The sequence below is a fragment of the Leptopilina boulardi genome, unplaced genomic scaffold, assembly GCF_019393585.1.
Source record: "Leptopilina boulardi isolate dan_hultmark-lab unplaced genomic scaffold, ZJU_Lbou_2.1 LbouV2_300, whole genome shotgun sequence".
In the NCBI taxonomy this organism is placed as follows: Eukaryota; Metazoa; Arthropoda; class Insecta; order Hymenoptera; family Figitidae; genus Leptopilina; species Leptopilina boulardi.
The window spans coordinates 888198-915896 of NW_026137864.1; the positions used below are offsets into that span (position 1 = coordinate 888198).

A 27699-nucleotide genomic window follows, 5' to 3' on the forward strand; every position below is an offset into this window, starting at 1 on the left:
ATTTTTTGCAAATGTTTTTACCATCAGTCGGTAATGTAGATTTTTATGCCGGTAATTTTTTATATTTTCATTTTTCAAAAAAACTGTTTTGCCATCAGTCGGTAAGGTAGATTTCTATGTTGGTAATTTTATATATTTTTCTTTTTCAAATGTTTTTACCATATTGTTAATTTTTTAACCATATACAGTGAACCCCGTACGTATATCAGATTTTAAGGGAGCAGGAAAAATATTCGATGTAAGAAGTTATCCGATATATCCGGGGAAGTGTTATATCCAAAAAAAATGTCCATTTAAAGTGTTTTTTCTTATTAAATTAGAACTCAATGGCATTACAATATTAATAATCTATAATTATCTAAAGTACGGATATTAAAAGTAATTATTATACGAATTATATGATTTTTCTAAAAATAGGCCGCAACTATAATAAAATTAATAAAGAATTGGCACAAATAGTTTTTTTTCTTTTTTTTTTTTTTTAGAAAAAAATGGGTGTTAAAAATTATAATCAACATTTACTTTAATATAAATATAGATAAATTAATGAATTAGTATATTATTTTAATATTTACTATCATGTTTTACTATATTATATATATTACAAATTGCCTACAATTAAGGCACATTCACGCAACTTACAATTTCACTGAGTATCACGGTATTATTATGATTGGAGATTTTCAAAATATTTCGCCACATAAATATTTTCTACACTATACTTCAAATTTGAACCAAATAATTGAAAACCACAAAAAGGATGAATAACTCCATAAGAATTAAATTCTTTTTTTCTCTCTTTTAATCTCCGCAACGTTACCTAAATTACAAAACAATCATTATTATATTTATTATTATTACTATTAATATTAATATAAATTATGATTTATTAAATATATTAATAATAATTAATATAATTTACAATAATACAATTATTATTATTATTATTATTATTATTATGAAAGAAAATGAATTCAAAGAAAATGTTCATTACCTGAGACTGCCAATTTGTTTGCGTCGTGCCTGCACCACGCCATAAACGACGGCGGCTAAACTTCGACAAGTACTTCTTTGCCTTGAAGCTCCGGCTTGAAGTGTTCCTTTTCCAAGAACAAAATGCGTCTCCATTGTACCTTTTCCTTTGACTTCAATTAAACCCCGTTTTTTCGTTTTGTAGCCTCTAGACTCGAGAAACTAAAAAAAAAAAATAAATTTAAATTCAGAAAAATTATTTATAAATTAAATATAATTATTAATCAGTATTTTCCTTTTATTTATTTTTTAATTTTTTATTTTATTTTCTAACTTTTATTTAAAGATTCGACATTTTAAATTCTTAATAAATTCCATTTAAATATTTTATTAATATTACTATTATTATTATTATTATTATTATTATTTTTATTATCATCATTAAAAAATATTATCGAATCAAAAATGTGACAGAGAATAAAATTTACAATTAATGATATTTTTGAATAAATTTCCACTTCAATTTTGGAAGTTTTAGATCATTTTCAAAATGGAATCTTAAATAACGAAAAAGGGAAAAAAAATTCTCTTTTTGCCATGAATATTTGGAATTTTCTCTAAAAGAAAATAATGATTCACAAATAAAAAAAAAACAAGTAGCATGCCATATAGAAAGAAAAAAAAATATACCCTGGCTATTTCACTGGGTACTTGAATTTTTCCCATAACACCCGTTGAATCCATACGAGATGCTTCATTAACAGTATTTCCCCAAATATCAAATACTGGTTTTCTTGCACCAATAACACCACCAACCAATGGACCACAACTAATTCCAACTCGCAAATCAAAATTATTAAAAGAATGAATATTCACGTCCTCGAGACGCGATCTCATTGCCACTGCATAGTCAACTAATCTACATAAATGCTCCATATCGTCCATATTCTTGTCCTGTAGAAAAAAAAAATTAACAAAAAAATTCAAGTAAATTTTCATTCTCTTAAAATTGTTTTATATATTATTTAAATTAAATTAACCAACTCTTACATTGTGACATGGACTTAATCCCGATGCTGCCATATAAGTGGCACCAACAGTTTTTACTTTTTCTATACAATGAAAACAATTTTCGTCCAATAACTCGTCAAAATCGGCTAAAAATGAAAATTTTAAATTACTGAAATGAAATATTATTTATAATATACAGTAAAACCCCCGTATATCAAGTCCGCATAAAATAATTCCCGTCTATATCGAAAATTTTTTCTGGTTCCTTCGAATTCGATATACGAGGGTTTTTACTGGATTTAAAAAATTTAATTAATTTTTTTTTTTTTAATTATTTAAATTCTCCCTGTGAAATTTTTTTATATTTAATTTTTATTACTGTCAACCGGGGGGCATTCTGCATTTGTTTTTCCCTAACATTTTCGAATTTTGTTCTTTTTTTTTTATAAAAAATGTGAATTCTATTTAAAAAAAAAAATTGTGATACATAATAATTTGATCAAATGATAAATTATGTTAAACAAACATTGCAAAAAGAGCAATTCAAATTTAAAAAAAAAATTCAATAATTACATATTTTTAAAAGTTTTAATGAAATTCTTTTTAAAAATTCAATTATTTTCAAAGCTTTCAATCAAATTTTCTGCATAATTCAATTATTTTCCAGAATATAATTTAAATTATTATTATTTAAAAAAAAAAAACTTAATTATTTCATGATTTTTAATAAATTCTTTGATATTTGAATTAATTTTTAAACTTTTCGTTTAAAATGTTTTTTAAAAAAATAGAAAAAGTCAAATTTGTTAATTGCAACTCTTTCAATATTGAACTATTTCTATTAAATTCATATAATTATGTTATTTATAACAAAAAGTTAATTCAAGTACTTTGCAAATTTTATCCCGGCGAAAAGGAGTTGATTGAAAAAAACTAAAATGATACAAATATCGTTCAATTTTATCAACCATTTGAATTCAAAATAATTAGCATTTTAATTTACATAGAGTAGAAAGAATTGAAATGAATTTAATTTTGTTTAATAACACTTTAGAACTAGTATTAAGACAAGCATGACACAAAATTTTTATTATAATTTTCCCTGACTTCCAGATAATATTTTGTGTTTTTCCCTGACATTTTCAAAGCTTTCAATTAAATTTTACAAAATTTCAATTACTTAGAATTTTACGATTTTTTTAAATTCAAATTTTATTATAAAATATTGTTTTCTATATCCAAATTAATAATTTATTAAATGTTTAATGAACTTTTTTATTTTTCATTGGTGTAGTAATTTTCAAAAAAATATTTAGACGAAAAATTGATTTCATTCATCTGAACGTTCAATATTTTATAAATCAGTATTATTGCTGACAAGTTTTCCTATTTGTTTTGTTGGTTTAGTCAACATTTTTGTAATGTAATTTAGTACTTAATGTACGTAAGGGCTTTTTTTTTTATCTTTTATGGGCCCGTTTATATAGAAATAAATAAATAAATATTATTTTATAAAATTTTAGCCCTGGTTGACGATTAAAAAAAAAGAATTATATTTTTAAAAATATAAAAAATAAACCTATGATCTCATTTAACAAGCGAATGCATTCCATTCCTTTGTTCACATCTTCCGAATAAAATTCCGTGAAATTTGGTACACTCGCAAACATTACTCCGACTTTATCACGTGATTGTGAATACAATTCCTGCAATGTAAAATAAAATTATTTATCTTTGTTGATGCAGAATTTTTTTTTTTTTTTGATTATTTACCTCCGGTGCGCGTTCCTGAGTCAAGAAATGATTAGCCACATGATCAGGTAAAATATTTTTAAGCAATTGCATATTATTATGTTTTGATTCAATCATATCGGAAAGTTCTCTTTCGGCCTGTTGTTTCCATAGAAAATCCAATCGTGACGTAACTTCAACGAGACGTCCATGATATGTCACCATTACCAGAAAAACAATGAGAAAAATGAGAATTTGTGCTGCCAGAGGTATCGCCGTTCTGTAATTTATTTTTGTTATTGTATTTTTTTGGAAAAAAATCTGATAATAATTTGTATATTGTAATAATATCTAGGAAATTATTATAGATAAAAAAAAGAGTTTTTTTGAACATATTTGTCAAAATTTAACACATTTGAATTATATTTGAAAAAAAGTTTATGTTTTTAAAATTAAAATTGGGTAAAATGAAAAAAAAAAGAGAGCCAATGTTACGCGGTATTCCCAAGTGGTCACCCATCCAAGTACTAACCGCGCTCAATTGTGCTTAACTTTGGTGATCAGACGAGAACCAGTGTTTGCGATTTTGTATACGTTTATTAATAGCCAAAATCAATATAAATACAGTATTTATAATAAACAATAAATTCTATTACATATTATTCTAGGACTTACTGGCTAATACATTGCACTCGAAGTCGCGTACATTATTTTATGCCCACGAATGCATATATGAGTTAGTTATTTTTCTTTTATTCATTATATTGTTAATTTCATAAAGAAATTATATCATTTTAAGATTTGATATCGATCAGAAAAGGCTTGAAAACTGATCATTAGTACTTTTATTTATTTTATGAAAACGATAAATTAGAATAACCTGAATAAATTATTATAAAAAAAAAAACTAAATTTAACAATAACAAGGAATAAGGAGAGAGAAGTAGAAAAGAAAATTAATTAATCTAAGCTAGCTTATGAACTATTGATATTTACAATTGTTAATCGATGATGTTCATTACAATAATTAGTGATATTTTATTTATTAGGTTTTTTTTTTTTTTTTTTATGATATAGTTGTTAATAAAATAATAAACAGTAGTATTTAACAATATTTACATATATTATTGCTAACGCTTTTTATTATTATTATTTATTTATTATTTAAAATTGTGTTTAAAGTGATAATTATACATAATTTCGTAGTATTTATAATTCCATAGTTTTTCTTTTTAATTATTTTTTATTAAATAGAAAAAATATTTATTTATTTATTCATCTAACCAAAAGTATTTTTTAGTGTTTTGTCTGTGTTTATCTTTTATTTCTTTATTTGTAATGAATGTAGTGAATCTCCATTCTTCATTGGGTATACTTGTGTCTAAGTGTTTGTCGTACAGAAACGATTTCTTCCTAGCATTTCTTTTATAATGGTATATAACAGGGGCACCATGGGTGTCCTGTATATATCCATTTTTGTCCAGGTAAGGAAACGCTTCTGGAGGGACAAAATTAGTTTTTATTACATTTTCAAAGTAGTTATCCTTTGGGTAGTAAATTGAGTAAATTAAGCTATTGTTAGTTACCTTGCGTGTACTTGCAAAGTAATTTCTTGTGATTTTAATTATTTGTGTATCAATTTTATTTATATTCGCTAGGTTGTAAATAATTTTACTTGATATGTATTTCTGATAGTTTGATTCGGCTGATCTATATTTTCCTAGACATACTCTTAGGCATTTTCTCTCGAATACTCTAATTTTTTCCATAATGGATGCACTCAGATTATACCAAATGGGACACGCATATGTTAGTATGGGTCTAATGAATAACATGTAGCACATGAGTTTTATTTTATAATGTAAGTGTTTATTATACATTAATCTTCTTAATTTGTTAAATACCTTTTTTGCATTTTCAAGTTGTATGTTAATGTGTTTAATAAAGTAGAGTGTTTGGCATATGTTAAGTCCTAAGTATTTTACTATTGTCTTATTTGGTACCGGTTCACCGTCATCTTTTCTTTCTTTTATTTGGAAATTCTTCCAGTGTTTCCTAACATTTCTATTACTTTCTGAGAGAGGAGTTCTGAAAAAAATGGTTTCGCACTTGGAGACGTTCACTTTTAATTTCCATGTGTAGAGATAATATTGCACATTTTCAAATAGATCTTGTAATATTTTTTGAATTTCTGACGCTTTTTTACCTATAACATAAATAATCATGTCATCTGCAAATGCGATACCTTTTTTATTTTCATCTATGTTTATGTCATACATTTTTAGTATTTCATAAACATAGATGTTAAATAATATCGGGGATAGAACTGTTCCTTGTTGGAGGCCATTTTTAACTGCGAACTCTTTGTTCAGTATTATATTACCGTCTGTTATTACGAATTTTTTGTCTGTTATCATGTTTTTTAATAATTTAATTAAGTGTTTTGGAAATGAATTCTTTAGTAATTTAAATATTAATCCTTCAGTCCAAACAGTGTCAAAGGCTTTTTCGAGATCAATTAAACAAGCTCCCACATATTTTTTATTATTGAGAGCTTGCGTAACATCTGACATTAATTTATTTATGGCGTGGATTGTAGAGTGTTTATGTCTAAATCCATATTGTTGTTCTGGAATAAGGTTTTTTTCTGTGCAAATTTGTGTTAGTGAGACTTTTACTACTTTTTCAAATATTTTACTAATATTTGGGAGAAGACTAATTGGTCTAAAATCACCTGGTTGTGAACTATTTTTTCCTTTTTTTGGTATAGGAATAATTTTAGCTTTTTTCCAATTTTTGGGAAAATGACTGTTATTAAGTATATTGTTAAAAATAATGCAGTAATCCTCTATTATTTTGTGTGGAAGATTTTTTAATACAATGTTGGGAATTTCATCAATACCGGTTGACTTTTTATTATTTAAGTATCGAAAAATTTTTGTTAATTTATAACCTGAAGTGAAATAGTTTGGAATTATTTCGTCCAATAAGTGAGTATCATTTGCGTGTAAGTTGTTACTGAAGTTTACTATTGTGTTATTGTTTATTCTATCATTTTCAATTTCTTTTTCTAGTGTTACAATTTTATCACGAATTATTTTGTTAAGTTCTTTTCTTCCGTAATTTGAAAATTTTGTGTGTGTTTTTTTAAAGTGTGTTCCGATTATTTTGAGTTTATCTTCGTTGTTGGAAATTAAAAAATTATTATTGTTGTCAATAGGTAAGTTTTGTGTAGGTACGTTTGATTCTTGTAAAAGGGGTTCATTTTGATTGTTAATTTGAAGTTGTGGTATGGAAATTGTACCTTTTGTTCTAAATATTTTATTTACTTGAGGAAACATATTTTTTGGATCAGTAGCAGGAATATTTTTTATTTTTTCTCTCCAATAATTGTTAATAGAGTTAATGTATTCTTGCTTAAGTAGGGCTTTTAATGCTATTAATTTGTTTTTTAGGAAATTTAGTTCTCTGCTATTGTGTGTTTGAAATTTTTTATAGATTTTGTTTATTTGTGTTATTATTTTACTTTTTGCTTTGGAAATTTTTTTAATAAGAAGTGTTTGATAAATTTCCATGGAATTTTTTATTTTAATTTTTGGTAATGAGGAGCTCATAGCCAGTATTATACATTCGTTCATGTCATTTAAATATTTATCAATTTCGTCGTTCGTTAGGTTTCTATTGTTCGATATTATAATGTCATAGTTTTGGTCTAAATTATTTTTAAATTTTTCCCAGTTAGCCTTTCTGTAATTAAATTTATGGTTATGTTCTGCTTTTTCTAGAATAAAATCAGTTTGCGTATCGTAAGTTACATTTAGGAGAATTGCATTGTGATCGCTATCATATTGCAATGTTTTGAGTCTGTCAGTATTGTTGTATTTTTTCACGTTGAGTCTGGAGTCTAGAATAGCTAAATCTAGATATGAATTTCCTCTGGGAAATGAGGGTAGAGTTGAGGTGTATAATTTAATTTTATAATTCATTTCGTTGTCGTCTATCCATTTTCGTAAAAATGTTCCTCTAGTGTTAGAATTTTCGTTTGCCCAACTAGTGTGTTTAGCATTTAAATCACCTGTTATTATAAAGAAATTGTCAGGCTCGTCTAAGTTGAGAGTTTGAAATAATTTGTTAATTTCTTGATTAAAATTTAATCTGTTACCATATGCAGCGTAAGCAGATATTATGAAAAGTCTTTGATTGTTAGGTAAATTGATTTTTATGATAACAGTTTCAAGGTTCTGGAACTGTTCTATCTCCGATAGAATTATTTGTTTAAATTTATATTCTTTCTTAATAAGTATTGCTACTCCTCCACCTAACGTCGCGTTTGGTCTGTCTTTTCTGATGACTGTATAGTCTTGAAAGTCTATTTTATGGATTGGGTTTAATTTAGTTTCACTAAGTGTCATTATATCTGGGTTGTTTGTTTTTAAGAAATTTAATAGGTTATTTCGTCTTTGGTTTGTTATAATGGAGTTAACATTTATGGAAATTATTTTTAAGTTTTTCACGTTGATAGTGTTAGTTGAATTTAAATTTGCGTAATTATTCATTATGATTTGAATCAGTTAATAGTGAATATAAGTTATTAATTCTTTCGCTATTTTGATGAACTAATTGTGTAACTTTAAGTATTTGTGTGGTTAATTTGTCTAGGCTTTCTTGTAGGTTTTGTGAGTTGTTTAATGTTTGTTGTTTATTATTAATTGGCTGATTTATTTGTTGAGAGTTGTTTTGTAAAGTGTTTTTTTGTAAGATGTTTGAATAGGAAGTTTCTGTTGTAAAATTATTGTACATGCGTTCTTTTGCAATTCTATTCTTTTTTATTGCTTCTAATTTTTCTTGTAATCTATGCTTTAATTCTATTCGTTTTTCGCATCCTCTATAAGAGGCTGGATGGCCGTATTTTTTACATGTTACGCAGTATACTTGTTCTCTTTCTTTTACATTCGTTGGTTCCGGAAGCATACAATTCCCGGGAGCATGATTTTCGCAACATTTAACACATCTATAGTCTAACTGACAATTCGAAGCTACGTGTCCCAATCTTTGACATTTTTTGCATTGTATGCTGTCATACTTCTTTAGTTTTTCCCACCTGATTACTTGATAATTGAGATATTTAATTTTGTGTAATAAGTTCATTTGACTATTTGGAGTCAATTGTACTAGATAAAAAGGTAAGATTTTATTTTCTTTTTGTGATTTCGGGGTTGTAAATCGAGAAACTTTTAAAAATTGAATATTTTCAGTATTATATGTTTTTAGATTTAAAAGAATTTCCGCGGGATCGGTATTTGAATCTAAGCCTTTTAAGAGAAATGATTTTACTTTTTCTTCTTTTAATGTGTACGTAAAAAATTTTGAACTTGTAGCTTCGAGTTGTGTTTTTACATTTTTAAAGTCTACAGCATTTTCTGTATATAAAGAATGCTTATCTTTATTGATTTTTTTAATGTAAAAATTTTCAATTCGCAATTGTTCTTTCACTATGCTTACCGTTGCTGTTTGGTTCTGGCCATAAATTATGATTGGTGGCGGCTTGCCTGTTGTACCTTTACTGCTGGTCGGGTTGGTCGTTTTATTGGGTGTTGTTTGTTGCTGTGCTTTAAGCTGTTTACTGCTCTCTGGGTCCGTGGGATTAGAAGACGTTGATGGCGAATTCTTTTTTCCATTTTCTAGATTTTTTGGGCTTTTATGGTCTTGGGAAAACCCCGCTGCTTGGTTTGTTGATTTTACTTTTCCTGGTTGAACATCTGTTTCCATTTCATTAATGGTGTTCTTATTTTGTAGTTTTTCCAGATTTTCAATCCTTGCAGATTGTTGATGAATGGTTTGTAATAATTCTTCTATCTTTTTTTGTTGATATATATTATTGTTAATTATTTCTTCGTAGTTTTCTATTGAAATTTCCATGTTTTTCATGTTGTTTTTTTCGCTTGAAGGTGTCAGTGTTTTTTGTGGGATTGGTGACTTATTGTCTTGACTTGTGTTTGGTTTATCGTAAGGTTTTGTGACCTCAGTTTTCTTTAAGGAGCTTTTTTGCACTTTTAGTTGCGATTTTGGTCCTTTTTTTTCTGTTAAAGGTGATTTTACACTTTTCACCATGCCTGTATTTAATGGAATAAATGATAATCCAGACACATTTAATAATTTTTGGGGCGATTGGCCCCGATTTTCACTATCAATGTTTATATTTTCACTATCACTTATTTCATTCAAACTGCGCGGTATTCCGGCGTTTAACGATCGCGCGGGCGCGAAACTCGGCCTATGTATTCACAGTGAAATGAACGTTGGCTGAAATTTATCTTTTCACTAGTTGGGAAAATGGTTTCAGAATCTCTTGGGGGCGTGGTTAAGACGCATAATTATCATTGTCTCTCAATTCGGATCTAAAAGTTATTTTTGATGATCAAATTTACAAATTTCAAAAGGCAAACAATATAAAAATTCGTTTATTAGAATGTGAATTTACTACAATTTTTACTATATACTTAAAATTATTAATTAAGGTTATGTGGTAAAATTTTTCTATTATTTATTTTTTATTGACTAGAATTTTTAATCACTCCAATTTATTTATTTTTTTTTTTTTAATTACTAGCGACTCCGACGGCCTTTTTCCGTATCCGTCCATTCAATTTAATTTTCAATTTATGTTTTATAATTAATTACAATTAATTTATTAAATATTTAATAAATTTAATTATTTCAAATAAGTGCGCGCTATTTTGGCTTGGGCCAATCAGATGATTTCAACTCAATATATACGTTATGTTCGTTTCTGATTATTCATATTTGACAGCTGCAAATATTTTAGTAATTTTTATTAAAAACATAACAATTTTTTCTAATAGTGGCCCTGATATCCGTCGTAAGCTTTGTGTCTTGCGGTGATTTTTTTCATTAAAAAGATTGCAACATCTACTTTTATATTTCTCCGACATTATAAGGAAATCTGACATTAAAAACTTTTTCCTACATTAAAAACCTTTGAAACAAAATAAAGTTTCGATTTCTGTTTCGGCGATATAAGTGAAACAGTTGAGCGACCTCGAGTCCTGTTTGAGCATGCACATAGCGCAGCGTGCGTGAAGCTTTCACGTGGAGTTTAAAAATTAATTTAAACTTATTTAACTCATCAGGCCCACTTCAAAACTTTTTGCAAAATATTTATACTATTTCTAAGTTTATAATAAAAAAAAAAAAAAATTTGGAAAAAAAGTGGCCCAAATTAAAAAAAAAATTAATCTGTTTATAAAAAATTGTCATGTTTTTAATAAAAATTTGCTAAAATATTTTTTTTTGTTAACATTATTCAAAAATTGAGAAAGAACTAAAACTTTTCCTCTCTTGGCAAATTTTTTCTAAATTCGATAATTTCAGAGTTATAAGGCATTGAAAATAGGTCTACTTTTAAAAAACTAAAATTTAGATAATTCGTAATTAAAAAATTTGTCCACTTATAAAAAAATACGTATTCATTTTTTTTTCACTAAAGAATAAAAAAAAATAATTTTGAACGAATTAAAAATGTGAACTGAAATCTGACGTGGAATCACCCCATATGAATATTAAATAAATTGTTTAACTATTTATCTGAATACTGAATACAAATTATTAATAATTTGTTCAAATCTGTGTTTTCCTAATAAATCCTTTAAAACTAACAATTTGTTTTTCCTAAGATACCTTTTATTTTTGTGTCCGAAGGGCGTGCGTATGTTAAAGATTTAACGTTAATTTTTAGAGATTTAAATTTGATTTTTGATATATCAGTTAAATGACTGATACAGTTAAAAACTCATTTTCTTTAATTTCCAAAATTCGTCTTTAAGGCCATCCGGGGAAAATCCCTAACCTAAAAGTGTTTTCCCTTGCGAGATATTACTCGTAAATAATTTGAAATATTTTGTTCGGATTTGTCGGATTAATTAGACGAGGGCGAGCTGATTTAAGAATCATCTCCATTTTTACAAGTAATTTTGTAAAAGAGTATTGAAAATCGTGGTTATAAAAGTTGGATTTTTGATAGAAGTGGGAATCTATGTGTCAGTGGCCCAGAAGGTGGCGCCAATTCTAGCTAATTACTCCACTTTAAATCTTTAATAAAATAATTTCCTCACAATATTATTGCAAAAATGGAGAAGAGTGATGAACTCAGTGACCCTTCCTCTATTATTCCTCCAAATGCCAACTCGAAATACTTTATCCTTTAAAGATGAGAAGAAATTTACGAAACCCCTTTTTGCCAATGTTTAAACATTTTTTTCAATAATTATTTATCAAGATTATGCAAAATTCCGAGAAGAGCCCACTCCCAATAGAGTACCTTCCTCTATTATTTCCAAAAAATTACAACCCAAAATATTCTATCTTTTTCAAATGAAAAGACAAAAACCATTATTTTCTCCCGGATGCCCTTAACAAGTAGTTTCGAAAGAGAAATTTCTAAACTTTATTATTGTAATAAAAAATTATTTTTTTTTTAATATTTAATTAGTATAAAAAATTTATTTTGAAGGTAATAATATATTTATTATAAATATCTCAAAACACGTTGTCTCCAATTTTGACAAAATCTATGTCGAAAGAAAGCTTAAATATTCTATTTTTTTAATTTCCGTAAAGTTTGTAAAGGACATTTTAGAGGATTTTGAGAAGTTAATTAAAATTCTCAAACGTCTCATAGATAAAAACGGGTTGAAATTTGTTAGATTCACATTCTAAATAAACGAATTTTCATATTGTTTGCCATTTGAAAATTTGTAAAGATCAAATGACTTTTAGATCAAATTACGAGGCGGACAACAAGATAATTCTGCATCTCTCAAAATTATTCGAAAACATTCGATAACTATAGTATTTTTTTAAAATATTTTTTTAAATATAAAATAAAATAATTATAATATCAAACGAACCTGTCATTTTCTTCATAACTGGCTGGAAATAAATCTGGATATATGATGAATATCAAAATTGCATATATCAATACAATGACACTTGCCAGGGCAGTTTTCACCAAATAATATAATTTCAATGAAGAAGCTAATGCTATTAAACACAATATCCAAGTAAAAACTATGTACTCGGGACGAATACAATTTTCTCCTTTTTTATAATTCTCTTGTAAAATTCTCAAACTACTATCATTATCTCTTGATGTGGAAAGAATTTTTCTCATCGGTAAAAATGATAATTCTTCGGTTTTAAATTTTTTAACATATTTCCTCTGATGTCTTAATGGCTCTGTGGCTCGAAAATTTTCATATCTAATTTAAAAAGAAACATCAACTATAATAATATTTTCGAATAAATTTACAGTTTATTTCTTTAAGTCCAGCCTTCGAAGTTTATTTATATATTAATTAAATTTAACGAAAATTTAAATTAATGTACATTACCTACCGGAAATAGTTTCTTCTATTTGAACTTCGTGGAAAGGTATTTTTATTATTATTATTATTATTATTATTATTATTATCGAGAAATCCCAAAATAAGAGATTTTTTTGAATTTTCTCTACTATCAATGTTGGATATATCTGAGGATGTATCATCATCTTCATCTTCATCATCATCATCATCATCATCATCATTAGTGAAGGCAGTTTCGAGGAAGCTTAAAATAAGCTTGTCTAGGCCAATATTACCATTTTGTTGTGTAGAATTTTTCATTGATTCATTATTGAAATTAATTAATAATTCTTTGTGACTTCTTCGGCCATTGGGACAAGCAACAACACTAATAACTGATGTAAATGCCATCAAACTTATTAAACTACAAATAAACATTGTACGCCGTTGTCTATTGTGAACCAATGTTGAGGACAAATGCTTCAAAAATGTTGGCAAAGATTTAAATTCATCGGCCATTACTAATATTGATGACGCAATTAAAATTAACGTCGTCATTAATAGCGATATCAGAAGAATTATACAACTGAAAAATGTTTTAAAATAAGTCAATTATAATTAAAAACATTTATTATAATTTAAAAAAAATGTAATACTAAAGGTTATAAAAATATAATAAATAAATATATACAAAATATAATAAATAAATAAAAGTTTCTTATTTTCAAAAATTAAATTTGTGGATATTAAAAAAATATATTTGAAATAATAATAGAGTATAAAAATTTAAATAAATAATTATCATCATATCGATAATTCTTACTTGGGTAAAATAATTGCCTGGCATACAGCAATGAACAACCAAATGACGAAGCAACAAATCATATTTGATTTGAACATTTCCTCTCGCATTTGGCAGAACTGGAAAAAAAAATTTTGGTAATTTTATCTTATTCAATTTAAATTATGTTTAAAAGAATGAAATTATAACTTCTTTTCTTACCTTTGATTCTAAACTTTCATCATTGTATCTTAAAGTCCAAGTATTTATATTAGCAGATCTCATTCGTTTATTACTAGCAAATTCAATTCCAATGGTTCGTGTTCCTTTTTGACTTCCGTCAGTTGATGCAGACTTAACCATTTTTGCATTTTCATTATCATCTTCTAAATAATCTGATTCTAGATTACTGACGGACGTTGCGCTGTTTAACTAAAATAATGAATATAAATAAAATAATTATTAATAATTTCATTATAACAATTAAAATATATTACAAAAATGAAAAGAAAATTAGTAAATTAGAATTTTTAGGCCTCGGATCAACTTTAAGGCGCAAAAAAAAGTCGTTTTAGTCGATTTACATTCAAATAAAATAATAATAAATAAATTCGATAACTTTTAATTTTTAATTAATTATTTAATTTCAGAAAGTTTTAGAAATAATTAAATTTTAGGTTTTGAATTGAAATTTTTGAAAATAATTGAATTTTAAGTGATTTTGAATTTTGTAATTTTTCATAATTTTATTTGTGAATGAAGAATTTATTAGAAATTATAGACAAAAAATGAATTTCAAAAGTTTTTAATTGAAAAATTTATTCAGATAATTGAATTTTCGACGAATATTATAAAAAATCATTAAAAATAATTGCATTTTGGAAGAGTTTTAGTTGAAATTATTAAATTTCAGAAAATTTTAGATGGAAAATTTTATAAAAAATTAAATTTTAGGTTTTAAAAAAAAGAAAGAAAAATGATTTTGAATTGTAATTTTTTGTAATTTTATTTGCTCATTTTTTAAAAAATTTTAAACAATTATTGAATTTTATAAAATTTTTAATTGAAAAATAGTTTAAGATTTGTAAATTTGTGATGAATTTCATAAAAATTGTTGAAAATAATTAATTTAGAGAAAAATTTCAGTTAAAAATTTGTTGAATAATTGAAATAAAAAACATATGAAGAAGATCTACATTGTATACCAAAAAGGAAGTATTTTGTTTAAAAAATCTAAAAAAAAAAAAAAGTCGAAAAAGTCACATCTTATTAAAATAAGTAGTAAAAAGTCGTATTTTCGAAAAAAAGTCGGAAAAAGTAAAAAAAAAATGACGTATAATGCGATGCCTGAATGTCCTTTAAAATTAGAGAATAAAATTCAAGGTTTTTTCATGTTTTTTGAAAAAATGTCATGAATTTTTAAAAATTAAAATATAATTTAAAAGTTTAATTGGATTAAAATTTGATTTTTTTGGCAATTTAGTATTTTAATATTTAAAAATTTATTGATCTTTGAAATTGAATTCAAAATTGAATTAATATTTAATAATAATAATAATAATAAAAGATACAAACGTTTTCGAATGGAATTTCCGGTGTCCAATCAACACCAATATCATCTTCAACAGGTGGATTGCCAGCTGAATTGTTGACCGCCAATGAATTATTGACTTTGAAACTTCGTTTCCCTTTATCCTCCTCGGACCAAATTTTTGGTCTTGACGAATGTCGTCGCTTTGTTCGTTGTGGCTCAGTTTGTTTAATCAAATAAGTCACAACATCACGATCTTTTAAATAATTATCACGTTCTGTTCCATAACCAGGTTCAACTTCATAGACACCATCCAAACATTCCAATGTGTCCGCTGATATGTGAACTCTCCTTCAGGAACAAATTTTTTAATAAGAGCACTGCTAAAAATTTTAAGTCTTAAGTATTTCAATTAAAAATCTAAGTTTCTTCTATTTTTTTCTAAAAAAAACTTGTTACAATCTCTATTTATGATTTCACATATAATTTTTATGTAATATATTTCAATATTTTTGTATAAAATTTTAATTAATAAAAAAACCAACAAAAGGGTACATTTTATAAATTTTTTCTAAGTTTTCATTATTCTTAACTAAAATTATTTAAAATTTTTTAATTCTTGCTACAAAATTTGATTTATAATCTCTTTTATTATTGAAAAAAAAATTCCCTAATAAAATAAAATAACAATTTCAATTATTAGTAGAGGTTTTTTTTTTTTTTTTATAATTTACCCTGGAATTCCGCCACTTTCAAGATGATTGGCAAGTGTAACGTCATAAGACCAGACATCAAATTGCCATTTTCGAAGTCCCAAAACTCCGCAAAGAACTGATCCACTATGAATTCCTATCCGCATATTTAAATCTACCTGTTAATTAATTATTGTTTGTTGTTGATAAAATTAATTTTATTTCAATTTTATTTTTCAATAGTTATTAATAAGAAAGCAAAAATAATTTTTTACAAAAAAATATGTTATTCAAATTAAATTAATTAAATAATATCAAAATGAGCAGTACGTGAAAAAATACCTATACAAAATCATATCAAAATAACACAAATTATTTTTGACTATAAAAAAAAATTACCAGAATAAATAATAAAAATATGAAAAAATATATTAGAAAATTTTTTTTTTTTTTTTTTTAAACTCGAAAGAAATTAAAAATTCAGTGTAGTAAACGAGAAACATTGGGAGTGAAAAAATAAAATTTATTTATTTTTTTAAAAATAAATTGCGTGAAAAATAATAATTTAAAAAAATTACCTGTGTTGTATATCTGACATCTCGAATTGCTTTTATCATATGCAATCCCATTTCAACACAACAATGAGCATGATCACTTCTTGCAGTTGGCAAACCAGAGACACAATAATAGCAATCGCCCAAAAGTTTTATACGTAAACAATGATTTTCATTAGATAATTTGTCAAAACGAGCAAATAAATCGTTTAGTACTTTAACCAATTCCTGAGCACTGCAGTGACTAGCCAAAGCTTAAAAATTATTCAAAACTTATTAATACATATATAAAACTCAGTTTTAATTAAATAATAATTTTTTAAATATATAAATAAATCGATATGTAAATTAATTTAATTTTCAATTTCATTAATTTGTTAAACATTTTTTTTTTTCAAATATTCCAAATACTTTTTTAATTTTCATTCAAAAAATAATAATCATATGTAAAAAAGTTTGTTTCCGAGTCACTTTTTTTCAAAAATACTAATTTTGAAATTATTTCTCAAACCTAAAATTATATTCTTTCTAAATAGAATTATTTCAGTACCGTTAACCGGGGCTATAAAAAATTAATTATTTAAAAACAAAAAAACTCAACTATAATTCCACGAAATAATTCTCAGATTGTGAAATTAATTTGAAAACAACAATCTCAACAGTAATTTTTCCAATGTTAAATTAATTTGAAAATTTTCAATTAAAGATCTTTGATTATTCAATTATTTTCAAACTGATGAATAAAAATTAAATAATTTAATTGTTATTTTCAAAAATTTCAAGTTCAACTCATCAAAAAATTTAATTATTTTTAAAAGTTTTAATTAAAAATTTTTGATGATTCAATTATTTAAAATAATTTAAATTAAAGCTTTTGAAAAATTTTATTATTGCCTTAAATTTGTAGAAAAAAAAAATTATTGAAGTATAAATTTACAAAAAAATTTCAATTTAAAATCACCTGTAATTCAAATATTACTGTTAATTTTGAAAACTTCAATTATTTTGATACATTTTCAAAATTTTTTTACATATTTGTGTGCTAATAATTGTAAAACAAAATTTGTCGATTTTTTTGTTAGAAATCAGAAATTGAGTAAAGTAATATTGTATGAAATTGAATGAATTTTTACAGTGTAAAATTTTTTTCATATTACATTAAATTCTTTGGATTAAATTTCTCAAATTTATGGCAACTTTGTATTAATAAAAAATAAATAATATTAATAATTTGAACATTCAAAACTTTAGGCATATGTTAAATGTGAATTCAGTTAATGAATTCAAGTAAATATTTAGATAAATATAGTTGTATTTTGTGCAAGAAATTGCAATAAAATTGTCTAAGAAAATTGGTATTTTTTGAAAATTCGATATAAGTATTTGAAAATCTGTTTCATTAAACTTGAGTTAAATAGAAATTCTATCAAATCAGAATTTAATGAAATAGAATAATAAAAAAATTAAATTAGGCTTATTTTAATTACATTTTATACAATTCTGCTAAATAAAAATTTAATAATTGTTAAGTCGATACCATGCGTCCTTAGAATTACCCCGATTGACGGTATTTAAATTAAAAAATTCCACAGCGTTGATGGGTAAAACTGTTTTATAATTTGTAAATAAATTTGGATTTATAGAAAAAAAAATTCAAATAAAAAATATTAATACTATAAATAAAACTTTAAAATCGTTACCTACTTAATTTAAATTTCAATTAGAAATAATAATTATTATTTTCTTTATTTTAAAGTCTATATATAACTATACTCACCAGTGAATCCTTTAATATCGGCAAAAAGTATGCTAACATTTTCATATCGATGAATGTAAATCCTGTGAAATTGATTTGGAGTAAATGAAATTGTCCCACCTCTTGCAGTTTCCCTCGCAATGTCTCGAATCATTTCCTTGGCGACAAAATCCGGTAGAACTGTCAGAAGAAGAAAAAAAGAATCAGAATAATAAAAAATAAATAAATTGCGAGGTAATTTTTTTTTTTTTTTTTTATGAACATTATAATAAAGTTGCGAGAATTTTCAAAACAGTTATTAATTGATTTCGTAAAAAAAAAAAATTTTCTCCCTAATGGAAATTAGTTTTTCGAATTTTTTTTTTCGTTTTTAATTAAAATTTTCAAACAATTTTGAATGAAGAAAAAAAAATTATCCTTTATTCATGAAAATTTTTTTGCAAATAAATTTGTTTTACAAATAAATGTCAAATCATAGGAAGTAATTTAGAATAGATAAAAATCAAATCAAAATAATATAATAGTAAAAAATTAAAAACAAAATTCAAGAAAGAATTTTCCGTTTTTTTTTTTAAAGAATATTTGTTACTTTCATGGCAAATTTTTTTTTGCAACAGACATGAAAGTAGTAAAAGCATCGCCTTGAAATATTAGAAATAGAATTATACGTCAGTAATTGCAGTTAAATAAAAAGGGGGAAAAAAAATAGTATAAAGTGTATTGGTAAATATTATTGTACACAATGTGAATCTATTTCCGGCGTGGGATCAATGTGTGTGTGTGTATGAGAATGAGGTTCGAAAAGATGTATATGTATATGTATCGCAAGAGTAAAGGTATAGTCCTTGGAAAAATATCTCTAACGCAATCGACTGAAAATGTCTAGTGACCCTTTTGACACACGGATGAACAGCTTGCACGGGCCAATAAGCTCCTCTCTCTGTACCATTTCTGTTCTCTTCAGCAACATGTTAAATCCACACATAGTTTGTACAATCTATAAAAGTCTATATAAAAAAATTCCATACACACAAATACAATTCACATGAAAAAAAAAAATTAAAAAAAAAAAAAAAAAAAACAACAATTTCCTATGAGGGAAAAAAACATCATTTAGCGTTGACCTGAGATAATTTCATAACATCATTCTATTGATTATGGAAAATTATATAAAAAAATAAAAACCTTTAGTTTATTATTATTTCTTATATGAAATTCGAAACAAATTGTTTTCTTTTACAATTCGCATAAAATTACTCACCAGATAAAAGAAGTTTTTCCTGACGATTATTTTCATTTTGTGTTCTTTGTCGAGTTTCCATTGAACGATGTGTCTCCAAAAATGCCTGACGTTGTCCTCTATCAGTCAAATATTTCGTATACATTCCTGCTAAATTGACTGCAAAGTAGAGAAGAACATTTGTCGACAGCATTCGTACAATGCAAACCAAGTCCTGAAACTGCGATAAATAATGATTTATTTCTATATTTATTCTATTTTCTGCTATTTTCTAATATTTTCATAATATAAAATATCTAAATATGAATATATTATTTTCTAAAATAATATTTTATAAATAATTTTTTCTTAATTTAAACTTGTATTAATTTTTTTTTTTTTATGAATTTATGGAACGCATGATTATGTTCTAAAAATCATTAGTTAGAATTTTCATTTTATGGAATTTCATTTGTTAAAATTATTATTGAGCCGAATTTTTATTTGTTCGAATTAGTATTTCGCAGAATTTTCATCAAAAACTATTTTCTACATTACAGAATTTAAATTGCAAATGACCGAACAAACAAACGACAGAAAGATTTCGGCGCAATTTTAAAAAGTAATCAATCATAATTTTATGGATAATATTTGATTGATTGATTTTTAAAAATTGCGCCGAAATCTTTCTGTCGATTGTTTGTTCGTTCGGTCATTTGCAATTACGGACAAATGAAAATTCTATCAATTAGAAATTCTGTTGAATGATTTTTTTGTTAAGTAAAAATTCTGTTGTATGAAAAAAATTTCTTTAAAATGCCTATTATTCTAAATGAAAAATTCGAACAAATAAAAATTCTGTGAAGTGAATTTTCGGTTATATATATAAAAAAAAAAAAAAAATATTCTTCGGCTCCAAAATAATTTTGACAAATGAAAATCCATAAAATGAAAATTCTAATCAATGGTTTTTTAGAACATAATCATGCGTCCCCGATTTTATTGATTTATTTTAAAAGGGAAAAATAAAATTTTTTTTTCTTTTTTTTTTTAAAGTAAAATTTGAAATTTCGAGGGCACCTTGATAAATTTTGAATCAGTTGCCAGAGTTATCATAGCCATGAAAATGTGTGTAAACGCCGTTCCAAATCCGGCAAGAACACACCATCTCAAAGGAAGTGGAAGCATCGCATAAGGAGCGTAAACGATTAGCAAAATATACCACGTTAAACGTTGTTGAGTTGAAAAATCTAGTCCAGCTACTATGAAACCTGAAAATAAACGTGACATTTAAAAGAAAGAAGAATTCTTTTTTTAAAATATTGTAATTATCGAAGTATATATAAATGTGTCGCAGTTTCTGTGCAATTCTTGCACAGTCAAGTCAGAGAAATCTTTTTGAATAAAAAAATACGACATTTATGTTGAAAAAAATGAACTTACAAGTTTTATGAGTAATTCACGTAATTTATAGATATTTAAAGAAAAAAAATTAACACCCCGTGAAATTAAAACAAAAAGCAAAATGAGATATAGTTCGAAAATAAAAATTCGATAAAGATTATAATTCTTTAATAAATTTAATAAATACCTATAATTATTTGTTTTCTTTTTTTGTAAAGTAATACAAAATCATTTAAAGTTTATAAATTTACAGAATTTATTATTTTATAAGTATTTTTGCAATTCTGAAATATGTGACTATTAAATAAATAATAATTATTTAACAAAAACTTTGGGAGTTTTTTTTCTTTTTTTTTTTTTTTGAAAATTATACAACTGAATCATTTCAAAGAAATTAATTTAAATTGTAGTTTTAATTGTTGTCAAAAACATTTTTAGTGAATTTTTTTCAGAAATTTTATATTCTTAATTTTATCAACTTTCTATTGATTTATTTTATTGATAAATTCTCTTAAAATTACCTTTTTTTTTATACGTATATTTTTAGACATTCGTCAATATATATTTGATAAAAGATCTATTAAATGAAGATACGGTTAAGCGAGCATAAGTTTATAATGAATCATTGAGAACTAACAGAGCAGAATTTCAATTAGTAAATAAAGTCAATAAATGTTAGAGTTAATGGAAGATCGAAATAGATATATATATTTTTTATAAAAATAATTTTAAGTTAAATAAAAGTTTTTTATTAAAAAAAAAAACTTATGGAAACAATTTTTGTCAATAAAAAAAATTTTTTTTTTTAGATTTATATAAAAAATATTTATGAAAACTTAGAAAGAAAAAATTTTCCCATTTTTAATAAATCATTGAAATATTTTAATGGATTTATTAAAGATTTATTTAAACATGTAAAATTTTTTTTTAAATCAATAAATTTTTTTTTTAAAACTAATTCTGCAAAAATATTTTAAACAATTATAGTTTTTTTTTAAATATCGTTAAAACAAAAACATTAAAAATTTTTTTTCAAAGTTTAATAAAATTAAAAAACTTGAATGAAACTCAAATTGTGTTGTAAAAAATTATTATTGTTCAAATTCAAAATTTTTTAAATGCAATTATTTTTTGTAAAATCTATTCTGTTTAGTTTCATTTAAGTGTATAGGCAATTTTTTTTCAATTAAAAAAAAAATCTTAATTTAAACATTTTTTAGAAAATAAAATTTTTTTTAGAAAATTTTTCAAAATTTGAAATTTTTAAAGATTTTTATTTTTGAATGCTCATTAAAAATGCATCAACATTAAAAGTTTTTTTTTCGTTTTTGGGTAAAATAAGCAAATTTTTAAAAAAAAGTATTTTAAACGAAAGTTGTAGATCTCATTGAAATGCATTTTTTATATCCCATATATTTTTTTTGGAAAATTTTGCATATTTTACCAGAAAAAAAGAAAAACAGTAGAGAATGATGTCAAATTTTTAGACTTTTGAATTCCTGAAAAAATTTTTTTTTTAATTCTTCTCTCTAAATTTTATTTAATTACTATATTAATTAATATTTATTTTTAAAATAAAAATTTCATTAAAAACTAAAAAAAAAAAAATTTTTTGTTGAATCTAAAACTTTAACATCATTTCACCAGTAACGAAAAAAAAAAGAAATCTATAAATGTATCTAACCTTGGGAATTTATGAGAAGCCAGGTGAAAATAGAAGCCCAATATAAATAATTGTTGGGGAAACAACGCCACCATCCTAATGCACAAACTATTAAATTAGATACCATACAGCAAACCGTCCAAGATAAAGACTCGACGAGACCATCGGTGTTGTTTTTCTTTCGCCACAACCATATCGACAAAAGTGCTATCTGAAAAATAGAAATTTTTATTCCAATTCAATAATATATTTCGAAAATTCAATTTCAATAAAGGGGCACTGAAATTTTCAATATTTTCACATTTACCATCGAAGGTTTTTTTTTTATTAACATTTTTCTTTTTTTAATTTTCCATTTTTCCAGCGAATTTTCAATTTTTTTTAATGATTATTTATTTTCTTGTCACTCTTTCGCAGTGAAAAATAAAATAACAAACATTACCTCTTTAAAAAAAAAAAAAAAGAGGGAAAATGGGAACATTTTTAATTATTGCTTATAAATGAACGAATGTGGAGATTTTTTTTCCAGTCCCTTTTGTCGGTGTTTTTTTTTTTTTTTTTTTTTTTAATACCTTCAATCCAAGATCGACAATGTTGAGCATTATGAGTGATTTCTGCCGTTGTCGATTCGAATAATGAAGAAATGATTTTTCCATTTGTTTATTGTGAAAGCTGTTGGTGAGGGACGGACAAAAAATGCCCTTGTAGAGAATTCCTTTCTTAAAGACATCTACAAAAAATGGTCCCATAAATTGACTGCTTTAAAAAATTTAATTTCAAATTCGTACCCTATAGACGTTTTTTTCCCTATCTCATATTTTTCGTTTTTTGTTTTATATTACGTTTTTTTATCCTCATTATTTTTTGTTTTCTTTTTTTTCTTATACAAATTTTGTTTTCTTTTCTTTTTTTTTCCTTATAAAAATTTTGGTTTTCTGTTTTTATCTTATAAAAATTTTGTTTTTCTCTTTTTTTTCTTATACAAATTTTGTTTCATTTTTTTTTTTTTTAAATAAAAATTTTGGTTCTTTGTTCCCTAAGTTAATATAATTTTATAAAAAACGTGAAAAAAAAATTGAAATAATTTCGCAATTATTAAAATTAATTTAATAAAAAGAAAATAATATTTGATATTATTATTAAATTGTTACCTTGTTGTATTTGAGCTTCAAGATCCTTCTCTTGTGTTTTTGAGGTGACAACTTCCTCTTCATTTGAAGTGTCGACAATTTCTTTTGTTTTGTCATTTAATTCCTCCATATCAGTGTCTTCGGGAACAGTGGTTTCCTTCCGACTTTCCCAAGCTGCCAAGCTTTCTCTTCCTAATCTTTCGGAGGTCAATTTTTTTACTGCTTTAATCCATAACTGTTTTCTTGGTGAAATATTTGACCTAATAATCGATTTAAAATCAAAATTTGTAAATTTATCAACACAATTTATGAATTTACTGTAATTTTTTTTTTTTTTTTTTAATAAATAAAATTCAAAAATCAATTTAATTCCAAGACGAAAATGAAACAAAAATTACTTGAAAATAAAGAAATAAAATTGAAAATATCGAAAAAAAAATGAAATCTAATTTTTCAAAATAAAAAAGTAATGATCGTTTCAAATCTTTTAATTCTCATATCTTTCATTGTTAAACGTCTAGAGATTTTAAAATACTTTTCAAAATGTATGTAGTTAAAGAAAAATAAAAATTTTTATTTCTTTTTCTATTTGAAATTTAAAATCGTTTAGCATTGAGACAAAAAAAAAAAATTTTCCCAATTTTTAAAAATAACCAAAAACAAATAAACTTACTCATTTATCCCAGTGATTTCACTGTCCAGCATCATAGTCCAAGTCTGTTCTGTAATCATTATCCCTCGTTCACTTAATGCACTCCGTGCACTTAAGTAGTGGTCATTAAAAACGCGATCGCTTCGAATCTCTTCATTTCAGACTTCTTTATTTATTTATATTTTTTTTTTCAAATTATTCTCACCTATAACAATGCACTTGCATGACAATAAAAGATCTCAAATTTTTCATTTGACATCAAAATATTATGACACACCACAGCTGCTGATGAATATATATAATATATAGACATTGTCAAGCTCGTGCACTTGTTATAACAAAAATTTTTTTTTTTTTTTTTCTATTTTTTTCTATTTATTAACAAATAGAATTTGTGTAAACATTTATAATATCATACAAACATTATCAAAGAAAAAAAAATACATTTTATAAATATAACATCGATTTTGAATTTGACAATAATTATTTTTAAATACATTAAAAAAAAAAAAAAAATTGTAGTTAGTATAAAATATTGAATGGAACATTAAATTTGAATTTCATTCAATGAACATTAATATTTAGAAAAAAAAACAATCAAAGCAAAAAATTCATACTATTTTTACATTAAGATAGATATAAAAAAAAACATTGCATCGCAATTTTAATTGAATACCACATATAATTTTTAAAAAATGATTTCACAAATATTCAGAATAATTAAAGTCTAACGATAATTAATTAATCGTTTATTTAAATTTTACAAATTTACTTTTGCAGACTTTCAAGAAAAAAAAATGCAGACGAAGAAGTTTTCATGATAAACAATTTTTCTATTTACCATTTTTTTCTACTTTAATTATTCTTGCGAACAAAATTTTTATTTAACTTGAACAACTTTTAATTATTATTATTATTATTATTATTAATCATTATATAATAATTAATAATAATAACAATTGAAACGAGATTTATTAATTTATTATCTAGTTCATTATAATTTATTTTATTTTTTTATTATTTATTTATATATTATTATTACTTATTATAATAAAAATATTTTTTTAAATTATTTTTGAAGATAATTTTAAAAATACATCGTTTATAATAATTGATTATAAAAATTTTATTATATCAGTTATATTACGACTTTTTAAACTTGGATTAAAATAAAAAAAAATATCTTCAAATAAATTTTCATCGAAATGATTTAAAGAAAAAAAAAATTAAATTTTGAATTTTTTGAAAAAACTTTTACAAAATTGAGAAAAGAGAGAAGAAAAAAAAATTTCGAAATGATTGAAATATTATTATGTAGGAAATATTATAAAATACGAGACTTTTTTAATATTTTTAATAATTTATTATTGTCAAAGAAATATATGTATTGATAAAATATTTTAAAGAAAAGTGATAATCAATTTTTTTATATTCACAATAGCTTCATGGTACAATTATTTTAAAAATTAATTACTAAACTCACCCTTATAAAGATGTTATTGATTTTTTTTCATTTCATTGAATATTCAACGGTAAAGTCTAATAAGAATTTTTTAATATATAAACAAAAAGTGTGTTTTTGTTGAAAGATTTAAAAAAATAATTGATTAAAATTTATTTTTTATTTAAATAAAACTTTACAGTAAAAGAAAGCGACTATTTTTTTTTATTTGCAGTAAAAAAAGGTTTTTTTTTTTTTTAAATTGAAATTTATCAGTAAAACAATGACGTTTATCAGTTGATAGTAAATAGTTGGAATATGATATTCATTCAAGTCAAAAGGTGTGTAAAAAAAAAATTTATACAGTTTTTTAAAGTTACCATATCTCAACAAACTTGAAAAAGAAAATATAAAAATTTTATTTAAATTAATTTCAAGAATACAAATATTATTAAAAATTGAAAAAAAACTAATTAGACATCAATTAGTGTACAAATATAAATAAAATTAAATTAGCAATGATAAATAGAATAAAAACAAAAATAAAATGATATAAATATAATTGAGAATAATAGTGTCTCATAGCACGTTTATAGATAAATTAAACATTTATAAACAAATTACAAATATATAAACAGAAAAGTCAATGCACTCAAATCAAATTATTTTTCAAAAATATCCAAAATGATCTATTAAATTAAAATTAAACATTTTTTTTCAAATAAAAATAATATTCATTTTATAAAATATAAAAAAAAAATTTAATAACACATGGTAAATGACCTTTCGTGCATATAAAAATAATAACATCGATGTAATTGAAATTAAGAAAAATGCATTAGACTGCATTGTTATTTTTAAATTCAAAAATAATATTACGCAAATTATTATAATGAAAATATATTCCAACTATTTATGACATATTTATTTATTGGAAAAATTTATTGAAAATATTTATTTATTTAACATTTATTTATATCAGTCTCTAAAATTTATTCCTTCAAAAAGGAAACTTAGAAAAAGAAATAAATTTGCTTAAATTTTATTTTATTAAAATTCTCATCTCTTTGAATATTTCTTCAGATTTTTTCTAAATCTGAATTTTTTTTTATTTATAGTTTTCAAAATTATTTTGCCGATTTTTTAAAATTATTTTCATGCTTTTTTTTTACATTAATGAGAAAGTATTTTTTTTATAAATTTCAGTTTCTTTCAGTTTTTTTTTAAATATATCTTCTTTGCCTTATGAATATTATTGAATTCTTCACTCTTTAAATTGTGTAAAATCTCATTTAAAAATAAAAATTATTTTCCAATTATTTTAAATATACACAAATATTGCGGTGCAAAAAATAAAAAATAAATTTGAAACACAAAGATAAATAAACATTCACACAAATTTAAATAAAAAAAAAATGTTTCAAAATAGAAATACAGAAATAACAGAGATTCGCAGATCTACACGATATTTTATAATATAAATATATATAATATTAATATAATAAACAATTAGAAGTAAAAATTTATCTAAAAAAAATAAATAAATAAATAAAATAAGAAGAGAAATAGATAAAAAGTAAATAAATTTGTTATTTATTACTTACCGAAAAAAGCAGGAGATGAAAGAAATATCCGAAATAAAGTGAGAGATTATAAAGATGAATTTATCTCTCGTAAAGTGATGTTGCTTTTAAAAGGTACAACCGCGAAACTTCCGAGGTGGCGAATATTTCACTGATCTGACGTTCTTCTACCCCCTCTCGATCTTTTATATGAAAAGAAGGGATGTCACTCTGTGGG

The 27699-nt window shown here is 24.0% G+C and overlaps 2 protein-coding genes across 7 annotated transcripts in view; both read right to left on the reverse strand.

The window, feature by feature from the left end:
• Window positions 1-27699, reverse strand: part of LOC127282571 (FUN14 domain-containing protein 1) — a 192978-nt gene that overhangs the window by 154378 nt on the left and 10901 nt on the right. Inside the window, exon 1 of one of the 3 annotated variants that reach the window (XM_051306899.1) lies at window positions 22360-22368. The exons of 1 other annotated variant lie outside the window; for it this stretch is intronic. The gene's annotated coding sequence lies outside the window, so the exon portion shown is untranslated. Of the gene's footprint in view, window positions 1-14812; window positions 14823-22359; window positions 22369-27699 lie in introns of those variants that run through there. One more of the 3 variants, XM_051306900.1, reaches the window with a different exon arrangement.
• LOC127282560 (adenylyl cyclase 78C-like) lies at window positions 540-27671 on the reverse strand. Of its 4 annotated transcripts, none has more exons than XM_051306875.1 (21): window positions 27504-27671; window positions 24480-24663; window positions 23828-24066; window positions 23249-23406; window positions 22698-22887; window positions 20690-20880; window positions 19652-19844; window positions 18412-18570; window positions 16659-16888; window positions 16123-16259; window positions 15433-15739; window positions 14080-14289; window positions 13900-13997; window positions 13129-13662; window positions 12642-12992; window positions 3757-3994; window positions 3563-3689; window positions 2023-2129; window positions 1663-1926; window positions 995-1194; window positions 540-820 (listed from the first exon to the last, which is right to left on the reverse strand). In XM_051306875.1, the coding sequence occupies exons 2-21, from the start codon at window positions 24536-24538 to the stop codon at window positions 817-819; spliced, it is 3996 nt and encodes a 1331-aa protein (XP_051162832.1). In that variant the 5' UTR covers window positions 24539-24663; window positions 27504-27671; the 3' UTR covers window positions 540-816. The 4 variants fall into 4 exon arrangements, with proteins under 4 accessions (XP_051162832.1, XP_051162834.1, XP_051162831.1 ...); XM_051306877.1 differs by having other exon boundaries at window positions 19652-19850; window positions 24480-24528; window positions 27504-27665; XM_051306874.1 differs by having other exon boundaries at window positions 19652-19850; window positions 27504-27665.